General features: G+C 41.9%; 1 protein-coding gene across 1 annotated transcript; it reads left to right on the top strand.

The window, feature by feature from the left end:
• Window positions 1-1664: 1664 nt before the first annotated feature.
• On the top strand, window positions 1665-15339 carry LOC103544200 (guanylate-binding protein 3-like). The gene is made up of 6 exons (XM_008511050.2): window positions 1665-2455; window positions 9138-9361; window positions 10373-10457; window positions 10813-10991; window positions 11972-12151; window positions 15019-15339. The coding sequence occupies exons 2-5, from the start codon at window positions 9269-9271 to the stop codon at window positions 12143-12145; spliced, it is 531 nt and encodes a 176-aa protein (XP_008509272.1). The 5' UTR covers window positions 1665-2455; window positions 9138-9268; the 3' UTR covers window positions 12146-12151; window positions 15019-15339.
• Window positions 15340-17544: the final 2205 nt, after the last annotated feature.

The raw sequence follows: 17544 nt of genomic DNA on the forward strand, positions 1-17544 counted from the left end.
TAGCATGGTCTCAGCTGGCCCTGGAAAATCACCGAAATATCACCCAAGTATCACTGTATACTTGGAATCAGTTCAAGGAACCGGTCCTTGAACTGCTTTGCCATTTGGGAGGACGTGCAGTTTGAGGAGCGATGTCTGAGTTAGACAAATGAGGTTTTGGTGTAATAGGTGTTCTTATTAGAGTGAATCAGTCCGTCACGTGAAAGAGAGCTCTGAAAGTGAATGTCAGGAAAAGGAATGGAGGTCCTTTCCTGATATTCTTGGACTGACATATTCGTTATGAAGTCTCATGGGTTATTAAGCACTCATGGGTCTTCTGCATGCTAATTTCTTGCGTGAGTTTGAAACTGAGATGTTCTCTAGATGATGACCCGGAGATGATGTGCTATCAAAACTAGAAATAGTCTCAGAAAAACTGAAAACTTGTAAGCTATCTAAGGTGTTTCAAGTGGGAGATATAAATACTGTATTCTCTAAGTGGATATTCAAAAATACGCACAAACACACAGGTCTCCAAAGAGAAAAATGAAGAAGTGAAAAAAGAAGGTTAAAACCAGATACATACATAAATGACAGTATTCTTTTCTACCACAAAAATAACAACAGAAAATATCCAAAGAAACAAAAACAGATGCTTCATTTCATGAGTCATTGAAACCACAGTATATTATCAATACACATCTTCCAAATGAAGAAAAGGCAGAGAATAATGTGGTTTGACGAGCTGGTGCAATACCTGGATTGCTCCCCCACCCTGCTGGTGCAAATTGCACTCACAGTACCCTCAGAAAGATTGTTGCCTAGAGACTCAGAGTGGCTCAATAACACATCCTTGGACTTTGTTCTCATTCCTTGTTTCACTCTTCGCTAAATATTATCCCGGCTGAGAGTGAGGTCTTGCACATGCAGAAAAAAAATCCTTGTAGAGTTATAAAACACATGAGTTGTGAATGCCTTCTAAAACCACTCTCAAATTCATCAAGAAAGGATGTTTACTGGCCCAAGCTGTTTCAGCATAAGCTCTGACCTGCTTTTGCCTGATCGATAACCTCTGATGACTCAAGAGTGACCTCTAGGAAGTCAATCTCAAAAACTAAAAGAATAAACATTTAAAAGTATAAGTGAGCAGAGACATCAGCAGCCACACATAGAAAGGTCCTGAGACTGTACAGAACTAGTCCAGGAAGGTCACTAACGAACAAAGAAACTGCAAAACCCACAGCAGTCCCTGGAGGCAGGCGATCCTACCCACTGTTACAACATTACTTTATTTCTAGTGCCCTGTGTTCCTGAACAGATCCTGAGACATGGAAAGAAACAGGAAAATTGACCTAATCATAGGAAAAGAAGTTAATAGAAACTCTCACGGAGCCCAGGTGGTGAACTTAGCAGACAAAGACTTCGAGACAGTTATTATTAGTATTTCTAAGAACTGAAGGTAAGCATGTTTACAGACTCTACGTATGATGAAAATGACTCATGATCTACAGAATACTAAGATGGTAGAAGTGATCAGAAAAAAACAAATAGAGGAGGCCAGCCCAGTGGCGCAGTGGTTAAGTTTGCGTGCTCTGCTTGGGCTGCCTGGAGTTCACCAGTTCAGATCCAGGGTGTGGACCTACGCATTGTTTGGCAAGCCATGCTGTGGCAGGCATCCCACATCTAAAGTAGAGGAAGATGGGCGTGGATGTTAGCTAAGGGCTAATCTTGCTCAAAAAAAGAAAAGAAAAGGAAAGAAAAGAAAAGAAATTCCAGGCTGGAAGAGTATAAGAACCAGAATAAGAAATATAGTAGATAGTGTAGATCTCAACAACACATTCGAGCCAGTAAAGGAAAGATCTGTGAACTTGAAGACAAATCAGCAGAGATAATCCAACTTAAATAAAAAAGAATTATCAACAGCAGATAGAGCTCCACAGAGCTGCGAGGCACCATCAGGTGTGTCAATGTATATAGAGGTCACATGGGTATATGAAAGAGAAACTGGAAGAAAAGATAGATGAAAAAATAATGACAAAAAGCTTCCATAATTTGATGAAAAACATTAACCTACTCATTCAATAAGCTCCACGAATTCCAAGAAGTATAATACAACAAAATGGGCACCTACATTAATCATGGTCCATTTGTGGAGAGGCAAGATGGGTATAAATAGAGCAAGCTACTTAGGGCGATGTTTCCTGAGGCCTAACTGCAGGGTGACTGGAATCCTCCCGCCTCCCTCTCTCCCCTGCTTTCTCAGGCTTTAGTGGCTTGAGTCTGGCCCGCCTTTTCTAAATAGCTAAAGATACCTTGACTTACTTTCACTTTCAGGTTCAGTTTTATGCTCCAGTTCCTTTCTCGGAATGGTGAACACCTTCATTTTATTTCCGGCTTCTATAAATTAGAAGAAGAGCAGGCAGAGGAAACAGAGCAAGGCTGAGTTTTTGAACAGATCAGCAGTGCTGTGGAGCAGGTATGTTCATTTACAAACTTTCTTTTACATGCACGTTAGGTTTGGGCTTAAAACCCTTGATTTCTGAGGTAAAAGTGGGATGAGAAGAGGAATTGGGAGTAAGGCCACTGTGAGGGCAGCAGCAAGTGGAGAGGAAAGAAAGCTGATGGAGAGGTTAGGGTCTCCTCCTGGCTCTTTACAAGGGCCAGGAGGCATTTTTCTCTGTGACCTCAGCTTTCCTCATAGTACCATGCAGGAGGATCGTCTAATCAATAATTCTCAACTCTGGCTGCATCCTGAGATGCAGAGATCCTACAGTCCTGAGATTTTAGGAAGTACTGATGATTGCCTCTCTTTCTCTCATCTGATTTAATGATTTGGAAGGGTGGTGGGGGCATCAGTATTGGTTTAAAGACTTCCCAGGTGATTCTAATACGTGGCCCAGTTTGAGAACCCTGGATGGAAGACTACCTCCCAAAGTTCTCGCATCTACAAAGGCCTCTGTGACTCGACTCAGGGAGGTTAATATGCACCGATTTGTTTAACCAAATCCCGTGGACACCTATGACAACATGGTGAAATGTGGCTAAAGGTAAATTCTGAGATCTCAACAAAATGTTCAGAAGTGCTTCTCTCTTCGGATTCAAACTGATTTTCAAAAGGGGAGGCTCAGATCTCTTGAAAGAACCTCCCTGATCAAATGACACCCCTTCACAGAAACGGTTGTTTGCGGATACAGAGAACAAATGGACTTCCTCTAGTTGACAGACTGTTATCACCAGAAATGATAGTTTCTTATTTATCTATTAGTCACACTTACTTAGAGATCACCAGAGTGAGGGCTTTTAAAATCCCCGTCTAGGAAGGATTTCAGTACCTCTATGTTAACCTTTAACAGTTCAAAATGAGTCTATCGTCAAAATTGAGTCTTTGCATAGCCGGGTTTCTTGTACGAATGTGAGACTCACCAGCGACTCTTGTGAGAGTCACACAGAGATTCTTGGGTGTGGGAATCTGGGGGGTTAACACCCACTCCAGGTGATTCTCATGAACATCCAATTTTAAAAACCACTTCTGAACAGGGGAGAACACTGCTTTGTTGATTGAAATTAAGCTCATGGCTTATTCACAGCTGAGACACCACAGGTCTCATTTTCAAAAGTGGCATTTGCAGTACAAGTCATATCTTCTAACAGTGCCCCGAATCTTCTCTCTGAAGAAGAGGCTACAAGTGCAGAGATTGTAACGTGGCTTTGAGGGGCTCCTTCTCCTCATTCCCCAAAGTCTGAAGAATCCGACAGTGGGTGGTTGAACAGGGGCAAAGCATCTCAGCCGATTATTGTTTTGTTCTGATGAAAAGCTAATTTATATACTCGTGTCTCTGTAACATAGTTCTTGCAGAACGCAATGAAATAAACTGTCCAATGGGCCGATTGGTCATTGTGTTATTGTAGATTAATCTTGATCTAATTCAGGAAACATTTATTGAAAGCTTGTTTTGTACAGGACACTGTGCTAAGACGAGAGCTTGCAACACCTCATTTAAAATTCCAAATAACCCTTCAGGTAGAAGCAATTATTTTAAGCTTAATAATTACTGAAAAGGTGACGTAGGTCAAATCTTTGCTAAGGTCACATGAGCAGTCAACCGTACACCTGGAAAATTTTCAATGCAAAAGATACATCTTAAATGTGCAAGATTTAAAACCTAACTTTGGAAACATTTCAACTTAATGTTGTTTATATATTCTTGCAGGAAAAATATAGAGATTTCCCAGAGAACCATTTAAATAAAATAGCCAAGTAGTTGCCTGGATGCCTGTAAAATAATTGTGATGTTAATCTTAATTATATGAAAACAAATTTTGTTTTGAAAAAACGGTTCTGAATTACAGAAAAGATATAAGGTTATAATGACATCCTATATAACTTTAACTGAGATTCACCCTGTGGCAACATTTTGTGACACTTGCATTCTCTGTTTTTGAACAGATGTATACTTTCTTCTATTTACTTCCTTATTCTGATTATTATTTGGCAAGTAAGTAGCAGAGACCATGACCCTTCACCACAAAATACTTCAGCACATATCTCCTGAGATCCTATTCTGCCTTATTGGAAAGGAGCTGCCTTCTTTGGCTCTCCCTCCTTCCCAGCTCCTTTCTCCGGCTCTGGGTCCTATTCTATCACTCAAGTAAACCTGTGCTCAGTCAGGTCATCCTGTGCTCAGTCAGGTCATCCTTGGCCTCCTTGCTGACAATTGCTGTGAATTCTCTGGGTATTTAATATCAGTGATCTCTTCTCTCTTCTGGATGCTCAGCTCTGTCTTCCACGCCTCTGAAACCTTATGCTCCCCCAGGACCATCACCCCTTAGATTTCCCCAAGGCTTTTCTTCTTTTGTCTTCTTAAGCTGAATTAAGTCATCTCAACACACGATTCAGTTACCCATATCACTCACATAGACCTCTTTCCTCAGGATGATTTCCATTTAACGAATGTTGACTGAGTGCATTCTGTGAGCCCAGCCTGGGGTCTAAGCAGAGAACAAGATAGACACGGCACTTGTACCCCTAATCTTAGACTTTAGTGGAGATAATAACAAGAGTGATAAACCATAAACTGTAATCCACGTTAGATTGTCTGTCATCTTCCTAATTTGAGATGGTTACTACAAAACATTGGTAACTGTCCCCTAATGTCCATTCTACCCTTCTCCTATACTCATAGTGCCCCTACTTGTTTGCCATGCAGACGGTTTCCCAGAATAACGATGGCAATTCCAACCTCTCTTGTGGTTGTGTACGATAATGTGAATAATTTAAGAAGGAACTTGTTTTATGCAGATGCGATAGTTCTGAAAAGAGAGGCCTATCTTTCTCCCCTTCCCCACTCTCTGGTTAGAATACAAATATGATGGCACATCATCTCACATCCTGGGCTGCCCCTTATAGACGGCTGAGCATATGGCAGAAAGGTTCTGAGCCTTCAATCCTTTAAGAAACGAAACCACCATACCATCCCTGGACCACTAACCTTGAAATTTATGAGAGAGAGGATTAAATGTAAATCATTTATGAGCCATTTTTTTCTGTTTGTCACAGCTAAGCCTAATCCTAACTGATGCAGTTACCTTAGTATCTCCTTGAGGGCAGAGACTACAGCTCATTTAACTTTTTATCCGAAGACACAAGTGTTACCAGCTACAAACACAGGTTCTTTTACCCATCACACGAGAGAGAGACCAAAATGAAAACAGGAATGCCAGGCTTATGACAAGGAAAGAGTTTTATCTGAAGGCAGCCAGAACAAGGAGATGGGAGTTACTTAGAACTCAGTTCCACCTCCTCAAAGGAGAAGAGGTAGGGGGTCTTATTTGAGTTTTCAGGTGTGTGGTGGGATGCTGTGGCCTTGCAGGTCAGTGCTTTCCCACCAGCCTGCGTTTGGCCTCCTGAGGCTGCTTTCAGGCAGGAGGATGGTGAGATAAGGGAATCCGCAGGGGAGTATCCTTGGTCGTCTGCCTCTATGGTGGATGGTGGATTCTGGTGTCAGGAAACTGAGGAGATGGGGTCTGGGAAGCTTCAGCTTCTTGATATTCTCTGGATATCAGGTTCCCTGTAAGAAAACTTCAAAGGACCTGTAACTAGCCAAAACGTTAGCGTGAGGCCACCTGGGCTCTAACAATTTGTAACTTCTATTTGCCTTGTGAAGTTCAGGGATACAAAGGTTTAAAAAAACGATCTTTACATATGAATGTAACTTAGAGAAGCAGGAGAAGGGGATGAGTGCTTTTGGTTTCAGCCCCATATATGCTGGGTTCAATGTAGGGGAACTGATATCAGGGCTGGGATCACAAGCACAGTTTGTGGTGCATAGTAGGTGCTCAAGAGATGTGTTGGAATAAGCAAAAGGCCATAATAAATAGGACTGGATAACAAGCAATGAAATAAGGAGAAGGATATGTCTCATAAACCTGAGGTGAACTGGAGCCCCTGGGGAAGCACTAGCTGTGCTAGGAGACAGCCAGGTCTGCAAAACGCTGAGTGTTTGTGGGGTGAGGGCTGGAGTCTGAAGAAAAAGGAGGGGCCCATCAGGTCGTAGTAATATATTAGAAGAAATATTTTTGGGATAGGAGAGTCCGTAGAAATCCCCTGGAAGTTACTGATCAAGGAGTATGGGGTAATCCTTGTTTTGGGGAAAGATTATTTTGCCTGGTAATTGCGTGCAAAGCATAGAACACTAACGCAGACCTTCCAGATTTGAAATCCAGGGTCTACCACTTATTCACTATGTGCTTTGGGCAAATCCCTTGGACTTTCTGAGCCCCATTGATCTCATTTGCAAAGTGGGTACAATAAGCCTACTTTGCAGGGTCTCGTAAGTATCACTGAGGACAGGGATGGAAGCACACACAGGGGAGCTAGCAAATTTTGTACTGTTGATGCATACTTGAATATTATTATTTTATGGAAGTAAAACATTGGGACTGGTGATACCCTGTATCTCATCCCTAGCTTCATCAAATATTGGGGGAATAATGAAGGCAGCAGCCTGAAGACGGCCAACACTAGCCTGCATTTCGTGCCACAGAAAAGTACAGAAGTGGTGACATATGCGTGCTTTGGATAAGTCTGAGGCCAGAGAATGACTTTGCGATCTTATTCTACTGTGAGACTCTTCTAGGTTTGCAAGTTATCACTGCGTCCAAGGAGACATCCTGTGTGATAAGTGCTCTTCTCAGTGAGCACCCAAAGCATAGATAAACATATCTATATTTATATTTATATATTTATTCATATATATAAAGCTTGCCTCACTTGGTGACCTCTTATCTATTTTATTATTTTTATTTATTTTTAAATTTATTTTTCTTGAGATATAATTGACTTCTAACATTGTGTAAGTTTAAGGCATAAAACGTGCTGATTTGATACATTTTTATGTTGCAATATGATTACCACCACAGCATTAGCTAACATCTCCATCATGTCATGTGATTATCATTATTTGGTGGTGGTGACATTAAGATTTGCTCTCTTAGCAACTTTAAGTTTATAATACAGTATTGTTGTCTATCATCACTTTACTGTGCATTAGATCTCCGGGACTTATTTACCTACCAGTTACAAGTTTGTAACCTTGCACCACATACCCTAACTCCCCCACCCCCAGCTTCTGGTAACCACCATTCTACTCTGTGTTTTATGAGTTCAGCTTTTTTTAGATTCCACATATAAGTGATGTCATACAGTATTTTTCTGACTTATCTCAATTAGCATAATGCCCTCAAGGTCCAGGAATGCTGTGGCAAATGGCAGCGTTTCCTTCTTTCTCATGGCTGAATAAGATTCCATCGTATGTGTGCACCACATCTTCTTTGTGCTTTCATCCACTGACAGACACTTAGGTTGTTTCCACATCTTGGCTGTTGTGAATAACGCTGCAATGACATGGGATTGCATCTCTCTCCTCAGTATCCTATTTTCATTTTCTTTGGACATATCCAGAGGTGGAATTGCTTGATCATATTGTTTCTCTATTTTCAGTTTTGTGAGGAAGCTCCATAGCGTTTTCCACAGTGGCAGAATGTATTTACATTCCCCCCAAAAGTGCACAAGGCTTCCTTTGTCCCCACCTCTTCACCAACACTTATCTCTTGTCTTCTTGATAACAGCCACCTCAATAGGTGTCAGGTGATATCACATTGTGGTTTGGATTGACATCTCTCGGATGATTAGTGACGTTGAGCATCTTTTCATGTACCTGTTGGCAATTTGGATATCTTACTGGGAAAAACGGCCATTGTACAGAGTTCATTGACCTCCCCGCCTTCCAAGGACACTGGGCCTGGGCCCTGCACAAAGGAATGTGTCTGGGCTTGGGGTCAAAGATGGCCACTTCGGCCCTGACTCTAAGGCACAAGTTACAAAGAATATGTCCTGTGTCATGTTCCTTGTCTGGGCTGGCCACCCCGACAGGCACCTGACAGGACTTTAGAAACATCCCATCCGAGGGAACAAAAAAGATAGAAGCACCCCATCCGTGGGAACAAGAAGAAATAACTCAAAGTATCCAAATGTCTGAAACCCTGAGTCAGAACCTAGAGAAACCTTAGGATAAAAGGGAGTCACAGGCATAGAACAATTGGAAGTCTCGCTGAGGAAAGGACCCTTCGCCTCAGACCCGGACAATCGGCCCTGCCACCCGCCGTATAAACTCTTGTAGATGTTGAAAGTACCGATTTGTTGTTCCCCTTTATCCCTGCTCCTCGTTCTGTGTCCCTTCATCAATAAACTTTGATTGCTTCAACAACCGAGTGGCCTTGGCGGTACCTGTCATTCCTTGGCCTCTGCAGCTGCGGCAACAGCCATTTAGTCCCTCAGCCCATTTTTTAATTGGATTGATTGTTTTTTGGGTTATTGAGTTGTATGATTGCCTATGTTATTTTTATTATGCTTTGCTGGGAAATTCTTTTTCCAGAATATACCAGAGCATGTCAGCTGAAGGAAGATACTTAACTTTTTTAAGTGTAGTGACCTGGAGAACCGCAGAAGAAAGAATGACTAGGAAGGAAATCACTAATTTAGTAGGAGGCGATGGGATTTACAAAGTTTCATCCTGCATAAGGTTTCTTAAAAATCATTTTCTAATTGTAGTTTCTAATTTTGAATCTCATTGATCCCCTAAATGTTCTGTTTCATTAAGGGCTGGAGATTCTGGTGGTGACCTTGGTGGATGCCTTCAACAGTGGTGTAAGTCCTTGTTTGGAGGATGTGGTGACACCTCTGTCCTAGCCTGAGAATTCAACAGCTCTGCTGAGAGAAGTTCCCACAAAAATGGTCCAAATTCAGCCAATCATGGGCCACGAGAAAGGCTTCATGGAGCACTCCATCCAATTTGACAAGCCGGTGTTAAGGAATATGTACATGGTAATTTGTCTTAATACTTGATTCTTCGTGTTAAGTCTTTGATGTAGAGGCCGCCTTATTGGCCATAGATTCTTTACTATTCATAGTAGAAGGATCCTAATTCTTCTGAGTAAGAGAGTTCCAAATGACTGTATTACACTATTTTATCTTCCTTTCCTCGAAACTCAGGCACTTTATCTGGAAATCCGGCTAACCTCTGAAGCAAAGTCAGAACAGACACTCCGATGTCCTCCTTGACTGAATACTCGCAAAGTCTCCCTATGTGCTTGGAACACAAGTTATTCTGAGCTTTTTCTGTGCACTCTCTCTCGTTCGTAGCAACTCAAGTTTCTCTGGGAAGCTTCTCTTTATTTCGCTCTTGGTCGTATTACTGTTAATGATACCCTGTGGATAGAATCACAGGACACTACAGCTGCAAATTTATAATATAACCCAAAACTTCACAAGGAAGGCCCAGGGAGTTAAGAAACTTATCAACAGTCTTAAATAGAGTATTTTTTCTCTGAGGGGTTAGTAATTCAAGTTTCTTTTAACACTGTTATTGAGATGTAGTTCACACACCATAAATTTCATGCATTTAAAATGTACCAGTGATACAAATGTACAAATGGAAAGATACAATGGTTTCCCATGGGAAAGGTGATCTAGGAAATCTTCCCGGCAGAGGAGTGAGAGGTAATTTGGAATGATTGGAACACATTATCCAGGGTGGTATGTTACAGGAGGAGCAGCCAGCAGAAAAACAGCACGTGAAAAATATGAAAGCGCCTAAGATTAAGTGTTTGTAAAATTACACGCTCTTCTGACTGGTGGCACAGAGCATGGGTGGTGGGAACAGCACTGGCAGAGGAGGCTGGAAGGGGAGGGAGGTAGGCAGGAGCTTGAAAACTTTACTCGTAGGCAGTGGGAAGCAACCAGGGAATGTTAATCAGGATGGATCTTTTTTCAGAATGTTTCAATGGAAGTTCAGGTTTGATCTGCCTGATGTGTTTTGCCTCCTGTGTCCTCCAGGACTTATTGAAGATGAAGGAGGAAGCAGAGGCGTGCCTCCTGAGGAAAGACAACCTCCCCAGTTATGCCGAAGAGCAGTTAGCAGGTATAGGGAGGGCTCAGCTCACAGTGGGGTGGGTAGGTTCCTGCAATGCCCTCTGAGAGCTCTTGACAGGAAGACCTTCCGGAAGCAAGGAGCTTCCTCTCTTTGTGTGAACACACTCTGCTCTGTCTGAAAGGAAGGCAAGTTGTGGTTGTGCATCCAGCACAGGCAGCCAGGGCCTTTCCTCTCACATTCTCAGACCTGCTGTTGATGGGTGGTCACCAGGTGACTTCAGACATTTGCATCTGCCTTTTCAAGAGAGTTTGACCTCTGAAAAAGTGGAGGGTTGGGGGATGCGGGTTGGAGCTCTCAGGCCTGACTGTTGTTCTCTTTGCTGTCTAAAATCTTCCTGGAGCAGAAGAGCGGGCCAAAAGAGAGGAAGCTGAGAGGGAAAAGGAGCTTCTTGAGCAAAAGTGTAAAGAGCTGCAGCAAAAATTGGACAATCAAGAAAGAGTCCTCAAGCAACTCCAAGCTGAAATGGAAGAGAAGATGAGAAATGAACTGAGAGAGCGGGATGAGAAGATTCAGAAGCTTGAGGTAAGCCTGGCCAGGGTCTGGGCAGTGACTGGGGAACAAAGCTCTGGAACCTCAGGAAGGGATGGGTGAAAATTAAAGCAAAGTCATAGGGAGAAGTACCATTGTCATTTACTGCATTTGAGTCACTCGGAGCCCTGAGTGTTTAATGGTGGATGTCAAAGCACCTGAGTTCTGTTCACACTGCATTTCTGGAGAGTCCAGGAAGACCGTGGTACCTCCACACAATTATAGAGTATAGCTAACCTTCCCAGGCCGTGTGCTGCTGCTGTTTGGAGAGACGATCTCCTGGAGCCACTGTTAAATGGGGTTCCCAGGTTTAGCAAGTAAATGTTCTAAGCAGGTGTATCTAATATAAGTAGCTACTGGGTCACTTTACCAAGATTATGGCCAATTATCAGGAACCCTACTACCACCCAAAGACCCTAAGGTAGATCCTAGTTGACCTAAAACTATCAGATAGGCACAGACTTAGAAATGCAGGGGACGTCATGACAGCTCCTAACCTGGCTGCAGTTGTCCCAGGAGAGGGTAGCCTGCCTGAGTCAGCACACAGCCAAGGGGGAATTCTCTCTCCTCCTACCTGGAAGTGTTTATATCAGATTTATAGACAGCTTAGGAGTTCCCATTATTTCTAAGATGTGGGTGAGGCTTCATGCCATTCAGACAGAAGGCTCTCTCCCAAACAGCATAATTTTGGTTAGAATATCTTACAACAATTGTCCTCATCGCCTGGTTAGCACCCTGGCAAGACCCTGGTGATGGGTAAATGTGACTAAGGTTGTACTACGCTTCCTCTCACTTCCCCAGCCTAAACCAGGATATATTCCTGCCGTGAACAATATCTCCTCAAGATCTAATGAGACAGAAGACTTTTAGAAGGAAAATACAGACAATTTTATAAATCGTTAATATAAACCACATTCTTGAAAGATTGGGATTTTTAAAAGTTTACCTTTTCCTAACATACCACACTTTTTTAGGCCCAAATGAAAACCCTGCTGGAAGAGAAGGAAAATACTAAAAACGACTGCACTTCAAAGAAGAAGAAAAATAAGGATAAGGAAAATCCTTCAAAGCCTTCATTGTGGTTTCTAATTTTGGAGGCCATAAATCGTTTCTTGATACTAATTACCAAGTACCTCTGTTCAGAGTAGTTTCAGGTAACTTTTACAAGTTTTCATAACAGCATCTGGCTTATTTTTATGTGTATACACTTTTTCTGTTTTTCAGCAAAATTTTAAGATAAAAACATAAAAGTACCTACTATAGGGCATCAATGCCTGGCAAACAGAAGGTAGAGTAAATGTGATGGGACAGGTAATATAATGGAAGCAGAAACAACTGATTAGAAGAACAGAGAAGGTCAAATTTGAAATATTCTGAAAATAAACTTGGAATATACCTATCAAGAAATGCTTCTGGGGCCAGCCCCAGTGGCCTGGTGATTAAGTTCAGTGCACTCTGCTTCAGCAGCCTGTGTTCAGGCTCCTGGGTACGGACCTACACCACTCATCTGTTAGTGGCCATGCTCACATACAAAAAGAGGAAGATTGGCAGCAGATGTTCGCTCAGGGTGAATCTTCCTCAGGAAAAAAGAAAATTCTTCTGTAAGTTACATAGGAACAACCATACAAGTGGATATATATGCTGTGTCTTGAGTAGGAAGGGCCAATTCCATATGTAAATCAATTCTTTCTGTTCACCTGTGAGTTTTATGTGTTCTGAGTGAAAATTTCAAAGAGGCTGATTGTAAAATTTAAACGGAGTTGATCAAAACGAATTAAAAAGCCAAGACAATGCCAAAGCGTTACAATGAAATTTATAGAACCTCCATGATTAGAGCAGTGAGTCACTGAGGCACAATACAAAGGCATAGCCACAAAACACAGTAGATAGTCTAAAAATAGAACCAATACCACACAGGAATTAAGTGTATGCGAAAAGTGTTATTTCAGCTCAGTGGGAAATATGAACTGCGTGATACCTGTGGTCAAACAACTGGACATCTGTATAGACTACAAGGGTGATTAGATCCATTATGAGCCTTGCACAATGTAAATTTCAGGTTGACCTTAGACTGAAACATCAAAAAACTCCATGGAAACAGAAACTGTCAGATAATTATCAAATTACCTTGGAACATCCAATTTGTTTTCAAACGATATGAAACCCAAAGATGTAAAAATACAGACAAAACTACACAAAAATAAATTTGTTGTGGTAAAAAAGCATGAAGAAATTCAAAAGTAAAAAATGTTCTGGAAAAGACAACCAAATTTATGTCAGAGAAAAGCGCTAATTTATGCAAGTTATGTGTCATGAAGAGCCACAAATCAATAAAAATGGACCAACTTTAGACAGCTTGTAGAAAAGTAAGTTATTCAGATCACTCAAAGTAAGAGAAATGAAACAGTGTTTCACCTCACATGCTATCGAATTGTCTTCCTAACGTTTTTGAAAACATGTACTTTTAAGGGTGTACAAGTTTAAAATGTCTATTGAAAATTGTATCTAATACTAATTCAGTTTTAATCTGTGTTAACTTTGGCCCAACAGGTTAAGTTTTAGGACACACGTACTCTCTAACACACAGAGTCACAGAATGATGTATATGTAAGGTGACCACTGCAACATTGGCTATAATTTTAAAGATTGAAAACTACTTATATGTCCATCTATGTGATATTGGTAATGTAAATTTTAGCACACTCATATAATGAAATATTATGTAGCCAGCAAATTGAGAGATGGAGCTCTATTTGTAATGATACAGAACAATTTAGCAGCTATATTGTAAGGTGGAAAAGCTGGGGTGCAAACCCATAGGGATAGTAGACTATTTCTGCAAAAGAATGCAATCCTTATATTCACGTGTGTATACCCTTAGATGACCTCTGGAGTCATGCATGAGAAACTAGTGATCTTGGTTGCTTCTGCAGGAAACTAGTTTGCTGAGATCAGGAATGAGAGAAATACTTTATTTTGCATAAACTTTTGTGTTTTTGGAGATTTTATAGTGAAGAGGTAATACCAGTTCAGAAGTACAAGAAAGAAAACACAATGACCACGATGATGGTGTTGAGGGTGATGATGATGATGATGGTGGTGGTGGTGGTGATAGGGAATTTTGCATTCCAGGGAAAGCATTAGCCAAGGTGGGCGATCAGAATTGGCCATCCTAAAATGTGTCTCTTGGTTAGGACAAGAGAGTCGGAAAGAAACGTTGACCTTCCCCTTAACTGCCTACAACGATTTCAGATGGGAAGCCTGTCTCCCGGACAGGCCATTGCTATAGATAACTCTGGGTATTGGTAGACTGCGAGGGTCCTCGCCAAGCCCATTCTTATCTACCAAACACTTGCTTTTCCATTTCCATATGAATTGCCTTCCTCCCCTTTGAAGTCCCAAACCACTACCCCCAGCATCCTCCTTTGCCTTTAGCTGAAGATGGTATTTAAGGTGAAGTCCCAAACCACTACCCCCAACATCCTCCTTTGCCTTTAGCTGAAGATGGTATTTAAGGTGAAACCACCATTCTGGTGAGTTACTCAGCTTTCCTGGGTTTCTGCCACACATGCATGTTAGAAAGCTTTGTTTGCTTTTGTTGTGTTGCTCCGTCTCATGTCGATTTAATTCTTGGACCAGCCAGAAGGACCTCGGGGGCAGAGGAATTGTCTTCCTCCCCTACACCAGCTCAAAAGAGAGATCTAATAGCGAGGTCTAGATACTGCAAAAAACAAAGTTTATATCTGAATCTTGTTTGTATTATGAAGTTGATTTCTACTTCCTTAAATTCTCTGAAAAATAAGGTATAAAGGATCATGTGACTCTGAAATCCCAGCTAGTGGGTCTTTTGGTTTCCAACTGCAAATTAGCATTGTAAGGTCTTGGACGTGTACTGTGCCTGCAGTGTATTTTTGGTGTTTTTGGAATTCCCTTTCTGCTGACTGATGTTTACAGGCTAAGCTTTTGTTATCAGGAACTCTTGCCAGTTGCACAATCTTGACATGTTACCTCTTTCTTCTAGGCATCTGTACACTGTATTCAGACTTCTTCATGACACACCTCTGGATCCTCCCCTTTATTTTGCTGACTGGTCTCTCCTTGAAGTTTTTGAATTTGTGAATCCCCTAAACTGGAAGGGGTGGCCCTCCTTTGTGCCCCCATTGTCCTTACCACATGATTTTGAGAATTGAAATTGCCAATTTCTGTCTGTATCCCTGATGACGTGTGCTACCAGGGCCGGATTTATCTGCGTCACTGTAATCTCACTTCTTTAATCTATGTTCAGCACCTAATCTGTAACTAGAAAATATCGGTTGAATGAATAAATTAACTTTATCTCCAAGTTCTCCACTTTTCTATATCCTCATTATGACAGATGCTTCAAAGGACTCTCAAAACAAAGGGTGTAGTTTTAAGATCCTGATACAAAGAGGGCAGAATGAATTAGGACTGCAATTCGTAGAAAATGCAAGGACATGCATGCTGAGACTTGCCACAATGTTCATTGGGTGTCCGCAGAGAAGGGATTGTCTCACCATGTATTCAGTTTGAGTCTCGTATGACAATCACTCATGAATGATGATGTCACTCACTTTTGACTCATGGGTCAATTGTGAGGTCAAATTTTAAAGGAAAAGATCTTTATCATGCAACCCTCTCATGCCCATCATGGTCCTCCAGTCAGAGGAGAATCTTCTCCTGAGGTAAAATTATACTTTTTATTCAAATTTCAATTTCTTCCTGAAATAATGTTGAGGGCATCATTTGTCCAGTGATTATAGCAGCCTTTCTCTATTCCCTTATTGAGAGGGCCAAGAAGTCTCAGTTCTGCTGCTTGAGAAGACTGTGAGGTCCGGAGTCAGCCACATCCTAGGTGTCCCCAAGCAACAGCTATTGACATAAGAGCTCATGCAGCCAGAACTCCCCCATCAGTGACATGTAGAGGACTGCACCCCCACTGGGTGTTCTTTGCAATGTCTTAGCTGTGTCATTTTGTAGAAGGGACCAGAGCCCAAGGTCTCTTTCCCCATCAAGTTGCTGTGACCTGCACTATCCTCACCCTCAGGGCCAGTCGTTAGTAGACATGAGTCTCCACAGAACTCAAGGGCTGTTTTTTTTTTTTTTTTTATCAGAAACTAGTACAAGTATTAGTGTGTGTGTCATATGGCTACCTCTGTTCATGGATGAGAGGGAAGGGGTCCTTCACCTGCAGTACAAGAGAGATGTGTGCAGACCCTTTCCCTGCATTAGCTGTGGAGCAAGACCTTTTGGCCATGGGAGACTGATGCTTACTATTGAAGCTGATCTTGCCCTGCCTCTTCTCTGTGTGAGTTGTATTTTTCTTGAAGGCTCCAAAAGATCCAAACCATGAAATGGGTTGACATCCTGAGACAACTGCTCCTGGTGGTAGGTGTTTTTATGATCTGGGCTTGCTTCAGTGAAGCGGAACTCCTACCCCTGGTCACAGTGTAATAGGAACAGGTGTCGCTTTTTTTTTTTTTTGAGGAAGATTAGTCCTGAGCTAACATCTGCCACCAATCCTCCTCTTTTTGCTGAGGAAGACTGGCCCTGAGCTAACATCCATGATTATCTTCCTCTACTTTACATGTGGGATGCCTACCACAACATGTCTTGCCAAGCAGTGCCATGTCCACACCTGGGATCCAAACCGGCAAACCCCAGGCCGGCGAAGTGGAATGTGCCACCTTAACTGCTGAGCCACCAGGCCAGCCCTCACAGGTGTCACTTTCTTGACATTAATTTTATGTTTGAACTTGGCTAGGTGATGGTGCCCAGCTGTATGGTAAAACATTAGTTTAGATATCACTGTGAAGGTAGTCTTTAGATGTGATTAACATTTAAACCAGTAGACTTTGACTGAAGCAGCTTACCCACCATGGTTTGGGTGGGCCTCAACTCACTATTTGAAGATCTTAAAAACAAATACCAAGTTTTCTGCTCAAGATTGCAATGTAGAAATCCTGCCTGAGTTTCCAACCTGTTGCCTAGCAGATTTTGAACTTAAGACTGTAATATCAACTCTTGCCTGAATTTCCAGCCTACAGGATCTTGCCAGCCCCCACAATTGATTCAATTCCTCAAAACTAATCTCTGTCTCTGTCTCTCTATCTATGTAATCAATCTATCCTCTCTCTCTTTCTTTCTCTCTCTCTCTTTACATATATGAATATACATGTGTATATGTATACATATAAACACCACTCTGGAGAACCTTGACTATATACTATAATTACCAAAGAAATTAAACAGCTGTGTTGTGAAAGAGTAATTTTGATCATTCTCATTACTTATAAAAATAAAAGATAAGGGGGCCAGCCTGGTGGCACAGCGGTTAAGTTCTCACGTCCCACTTTGGTGGTCCAGGATTCGCCAGCTCGGATCCAGGGAGTGGACATGGCACCACTTGGCAAGCCATGCTGTGGTAGGCATCCCAGATATAAAGTAGAGGAAGATGGGCACGGCTGTTGGCTCTGGGGCAGTCTTCCTGATCAAAAAGAGGAAGGTTTGTGGTGGATGTTAGCTCAGG

This window comes from Equus przewalskii, chromosome 24, assembly GCF_037783145.1.
Source record: "Equus przewalskii isolate Varuska chromosome 24, EquPr2, whole genome shotgun sequence".
Classification (NCBI taxonomy): domain Eukaryota; kingdom Metazoa; phylum Chordata; class Mammalia; order Perissodactyla; family Equidae; genus Equus; species Equus przewalskii.